We start from the raw sequence: 6026 nt of genomic DNA on the forward strand, positions 1-6026 counted from the left end.
GAGTAAGACCTGGGGGTGAGACAGAGAGATCATGATGTGGGGGCTGGAAGATGACCTTCAGGTTCTTTTAAGGTTTTACAGAGGTGAGAGCTGGGCTACGGGTGGGTTGGCTGTAGTATGTACTCCTGTGCCAGGGGATAGTTTTCCCATTTCCTAATCCCTGTCTGGCACCAAAGTTGGCTCTTTTTGTGAGGCTCATGTGGAATTGTGGCAATGAGTATGAAGCAGGAGGAAGGCCACTTTGTCCTAGGCAAGGCTGCGATGTCAGTGTGTGGGCTCAGGAAGGAGGTGGATGCTTCATGCTCCAGCCCTCTGCCCTGGGAGCTCCCCATATGGGAGATGGGCAGGTGGGTGTCAGGAAGAGCTTGAGATTGGGAAGGACAGGCCTGATATCCTGCTTGTGTGCCACATATGGCAGCACCAGTTCCTAAAGTATCGAAACACAAGGAACTATGTAGAAACAGCTAAGGCCTCAAACTCCCTAACTTCCCCCAGTATCCGCGGCCTCCAGAGACCCTGGCTGAGCACGGTCAGGGTCAGACACCTGGGGTCCATACACCTGCTATAGTTTCTGGGTTCTGACCTCTGTCTCTGTGTATCCTCTTGATCAGAGGCTGGACTCAGGTGGGTAGACAGCTTCCCCAGGTAGAGTGCTGGAATTCCCAATTCATGAGGGCACTCATCATGAGGCCCTCAGACTGTCGCTTCTGGATGGTGCCAGTCACTCCCATGTGGCAGCTTGGGGGAACTCTTGCCTCCACTGTGAACTGTACTGGTTGTTAAATATTTTGACAGTCCTTCCTGCATAGGGAAAGGGGACAGAGGAGTGAGGAATTCTGTTCTGGGCCTCTGGTCTCTGGGCTATGGGGATAGAGTGGCAAAACCAGGCGGGCCTGTGGTCTTCCTCAGCTGTGCTGGAGAGGGTTGTGCCAGAGTCAGCGCCGGGGCCTCCCAGAGACTCTGGCACCTCCTCCCCCAGGATGGGCCATCGATTTGGCACAGCAGACCTCAGTCACCTACCCTCCCATCTGGACACACCTGGCATGAGCCCCATGCTGCATTCCTGGGAAGGAGCCCTGCTGGGAGCCTGTGCCTGCCAAACGCTGGGAGCTGTGCTGCCTTTGTTCCCTGCGGCGGTTGGCGGGCCGGGTCCCTTCTCCCCTTGGCCAGTTCCTGCCACAGCTAATCTCTTCCCTGTGGCCCATTCTTGGCAATGAGCCCACCCTGGCAGAGCAGACTGCCTGTGGGGTGCCTGCCAGGCAAGCCTGCTTCCTTTGCTGGCACAGGCCCCGTTCCCGTGGAATCCTTCCTGGGGGGCACCATCCCTCGCGGAGTTCTCCTGGGAGCCCGCGGGGTGCTTCTCTCACTAGCACAGTGCCCAGTCATTTCCCTGGATTTCCCCCCTTACACTCTTCTGGGGTTTGCAGGGTGTTTTACTGTTTCCAGGGCTCTTTCATATTTTATCTCATTAGATGCTCAGGAGCCCCACAAAGAGCAAATGGTACCTCTGAGGTGGAGGGCTCAGGAGTGGACAGTATTACTGAATGATTTACTCTGACTCTGCCTTCGGGCCCTGGGACAGGGATTTGTCTGAGAACGCTTTCTCAGGATCTAAATGGGGCAGGTGTTTGGCAGTGTAGCAGAGGGCAGCCTGAAGCCTTCTTCTTCCAGGGGCCAGGGAAATCTGAAGCCTGCTGTGGCTCCCTGCTTGCCTGATTTGAAAGCAATAGGGAACTTCTTTCACAAGAGCAGCGGCTTTGGGGTCACCCTGGAAGGGTGGTGAGAAAGGGTTGGTAGGTCAGGGCTTTTGCATTACCAGGCCACTTGGAGACACATTTGGCTTAGAGAAGCTACCTGGTTGGTGGTGGGGCGGGTTGTGGGGAGCTCACTAGGGAGAGATGTGGGTGCTCATTCATGAGTTATGTCTGAACGATACCTTGAAGGTCAAAGTTTGGGCAAATTGAAGTCGGTAAGAGCTGATAAACTAGCCGTTCCTTCTTTTTTTTTTTAAATAAATAAATTTTTTATTGGTGTTCAATTTACCAACATACAGAATAACACCCAGTGCTCATCCTGTCAAGTGCCCCCCTCAGTGCCCATTACCCATTCACCCCCACCCCCCGCCCTCCTCCCCTTCCACCACCCCTAGTTCGTTTCCCAGAGTTAGGAGTCTTCATGTTCTGTCTCCCTTTCTGATATTTCCTACCCATTTTTTCTCCCTTCCCTTCTATTCCCTTTCACTATTATTTATATTCCCCAAATGAATGAGAACATATAATGTTTGTCCTTCTCTGATTGACTTACTTCACTCAGCATAATACCCTCCAGTTCCATCCACGTCGAAGCAAATGGTGGGTATTTGTCGTTTCTAATGGCTGAGTAATACAATTCCTTTACATCTTTAATTGATTAGCCAGATTGCACTGATTAAAAAAACCATACAGTACTTTTAGTTGACATTTATATAGCTATAATAAGATTTCCTTATAAAACACTTTACCAAGGTATAATTGACATACAAAAGGCTGTACATATTTTAGGTGTACAACTTGATGAGTTTGGAGATAAATATACTTCCAGGAAACGATCTCCACAATCTGTGCCATGAACATATTCATTTCCTTCTGAAGTTTTCTTCCTTTCTTTTACCTATCTGTCCTCTATAGCCAAATACAAAAGGAAACCAACAGGGTAACTCCCAAATTGAAAATGCTCCCTCCCGGTAGCAACACCCTTGTCAAGAAAATTAGAAGTATGAGTAATTTAATTACCTGGCTGTTCCAATGATTACATTGTAGTTAGCATGATTAGATTGCGCTCCATTGGATCAAATTGAATCAGTCAAGAATTCCTAGAAGTCACCACCCACTCCTTGAAGGTGACTGAATATAAATACACCCTGGTTCCTGCTCTGGGACACTTTGCTAATTGAAAGAGTTTCCATCATGCTTGATTTTCCTTGAGAATCATGATTTTAAGAGTATTAAATGCGGAAAACACTGTGTTGTAATTCCTAATATACTCAGTAGGGATATTCTCCAGAATGTGATTTATTTGCATTGGCAAATGACTTTCTGAATTGTGGGGCAATTCCTATGAAGGTATTCCTATGATTTACACAATTGCATTTCTAGAAAATCCAAATGTATATTAATGGGCAAGGATACTTTTATGTAATTACGGGTAAAATTGAATTGGATGTAAGATCAAAATCTCAAAACAGATTTTCCTCCCATATTCATGACCAGGTGTCACTGCAGAGCACTGACATGCTTCCAATCAGCCTGGCTGACCCGCTCACTGTCAGCCTCAGCCCTCATCACCGTGTAGGTCAATCCAACCAACTGCAGGTTTCACATCACTGCGATGGGCGGCCACACCCTTATTGAGATTGAGTGGTTTAGTGGATGGAATCACCTCGCCATTATCGTGATTAGGTTATTGGTCTCAGGATCCAATGACACTCCACCCCCTGAAACAGAATCCACCAGGAAGTCCTGGAAGTCTCTGCCGACTCCGTGAAGGTGCCCAGATAGAAGCCTGCTGCCCGTCCTCTACCACTGTGCTGGTCTGGAGAGCGGAACCAAGTAGCCAGCGTCCCCGCAGGCCCTGCAGCCCCCAGCAGCCACCACCGTGCCCCCATCCCCGCTCAGGGTGGCTGTGGTGTGCAGCAGCAACATGAACAGGAGCATGGAAGCCCATGATATCCTCCAGAAAAGGGGGTTCTGCGTCCGGTCTTTTGGAGTCGCGCGTCAGGTGAAGCTCCCGGGTCTCATACGCAATTGCCCCGTGCTCTATGACTTCTCCACGACCTACAAGCAGATGTATAAGGACCTCTGGAGGAAAAACCGGGAATGCTACAGCAGCAACGGAATCCTTCAACTCTTGGGGAGAAACCAGAGGATCAAGCCGCACCCAGAAAGGTTCCAGGAGTGCAGCGACCCCTTTGATGTCATCTTCACCTGCGAGGAGAGGGTCTATGACCGAGTGGTGCAAGACCTATGCGCCAGGGAACAGGCGACCTTCCAGCCTCTGCATGTGGTCAACGTGGACATTGTGGACACCTTGGAGGAGGCCACCCTTGGGGCTTTCCTCATCTACAGGCTGTGCCAGAGCCTCCAGCAGGCAGGCGACATGGAAGACAGTCTTGGTCAGCTGCTGCTGGCTGCGGAGGAGAAAACTGGAAAGAGCTTTCTTCTACTGAAGGTCAGGGCTGGGATTGGCACGGGGAACAACTTGGGGGGGGCGGGGGTTGGACTAGTCTGTATTTTCTTTGAAAAAATGGTTTTAACGCCCTTTCCACAAACTTCTGTTTGTAGGATTTTTAGGTGCATCCCACTGGGGAAGAGAGAAGAGCAAGAAAAGGAAATCCTTGGGAAACCGAGGACAACGGCTGGTAGTCATGGAAACAATCCAAACTGGGGGACATTGCTCTGGGTACTTTAGGCACAAGAAGTAATTCAGTGCTCACGTGGGTCTGCAAGGAAGTTATTGCCACAGCCTGCATTTTGCAGATGAGCAAAGAAAAGTTTATAATGGAGTGTGGAACTCCATTTGGTGAAGGATATTCAGCCAGGAAACATTTTTCAGGCCATCAAATTTTTTCTCAGCCTTCTTTTGGAGACTCGAGGGGAGAACTAATTTCCTTGCCTTTCCTAGCTTCTAGAAAGCACCATGTTTCTTGGCTGATGGTCTCCTATTCCATCTTCAAAGCCAGCCATGGAAAGTTGAGTCCTTTCACATGGCATCACTCTGTCCTCCTCTTCTTCCTCCCTTTTCCACATTGAAGGACCCTTGTAATTACATTGGGCTCACCCAGATAATTCAGGTTGATCTCCCAATTTTAAGGTCTGTGGTGTTAAAAAGCAAGCCACAGGCCCAAGGTGGAGTCACTCGCCCTCACAACTGCAAACCAAGCCTTAATTGCAGTTTCAAACTTCTCCAGGAGTGGACTTGGAAAGCAATCAATCTGGGCTTTTCTACTTAGCACCAATGGGCTAATCAGTCACATAGGTCTTCTCCATCTCCCAAAGGAAGGTGAGGTAATTCCCCTAATAAGACCTCCTCCCATTTCCATTCAGGGAAGGGGATTTTGCCTGAAACAGTCCCTTATTTTCTTTGCTAAAAACCTCTTGCTTGATTGTCCTTTCTATAAAAAGCCTTGCATTTTGTATAACTCCTCTGAGCTCCCCTCTACTCTCTGGATGATATGCTGCCTGATTCATGAATTGATTAATAAAGCCAATTATATCTTTACAATGTGCTCATGTGAGTTTTTGTGATTTAACAATGGATTAGGAAACTTAATCCTATGTGTACACTTAATTTTAAAGTATACTGCTTGCAATGTCTGAGGGTGTTCTTTTGGAAATAGAATAGAATGAAACAAGTAAGCATGAATTCCTCTTCATTGTCATAAATTATTGAGAGCTCCTTGGACGTCATTAATTACACAGTAAAGAAGTATATTAAAATTAGAGGTATAAAAAATAAAATAAAATAAAATTAGAGGTATAGGCTATCACTTTTTAAGAAATAATTTTGTTTTGCTCACTTTTTTAGAGAGCAGGTGAGCAGGAGTGGTAGGGCAGTGGGGAGGAGCATTAGAAGAAAGAGAATCCCAAGCAGGCTCCACACCCAGCACGGAGCCCAATGCAGGGCTCAGTCTCATGACCCAAGATTATGACTTGAGCCTAAATCAAGAGTCAGACACTTAACCCCCTGAGCCGCCCAGGTGGCCCTCCTTTTGCTCATTTTGAGTGGTATATTAATTATAGAGGGTTTTTTTCTTTTTTTATAATAAATTAATTTTTTATTGGTGTTCAATTTGCCAACATACAGAATAACACCCAGTGCTCATCCCGTCAAGTGCCCCCCTCAGTGCCCATCACCCATTCACCCCCACCCCCCGCCCTCCTCCCCTTCCACCACCCCTAGTTCATTTCCCAGAGTTAGGAGTCTTTATGTTCTGTCTGATATTTCCCACACACTTCTTCTCCCTTCCCTTCTATTCCCTTTCACTATTG

General features: G+C 47.8%; 1 protein-coding gene across 1 annotated transcript; it reads left to right on the forward strand.

Moving 5' to 3' along the window:
* Positions 1–213: 213 nt before the first annotated feature.
* LOC112667313 (RNA polymerase II subunit A C-terminal domain phosphatase SSU72-like) lies at positions 214–5237 on the forward strand. Its single transcript, XM_025458904.1, has 4 exons — positions 214–347; positions 3224–3326; positions 3592–4206; positions 4320–5237. The coding sequence occupies exons 1-4, from the start codon at positions 214–216 to the stop codon at positions 4326–4328; spliced, it is 861 nt and encodes a 286-aa protein (XP_025314689.1). The 3' UTR covers positions 4329–5237.
* Positions 5238–6026: the final 789 nt, after the last annotated feature.

Source organism: Canis lupus, chromosome 21 (genome assembly GCF_003254725.2).
Source record: "Canis lupus dingo isolate Sandy chromosome 21, ASM325472v2, whole genome shotgun sequence".
Classification (NCBI taxonomy): domain Eukaryota; kingdom Metazoa; phylum Chordata; class Mammalia; order Carnivora; family Canidae; genus Canis; species Canis lupus.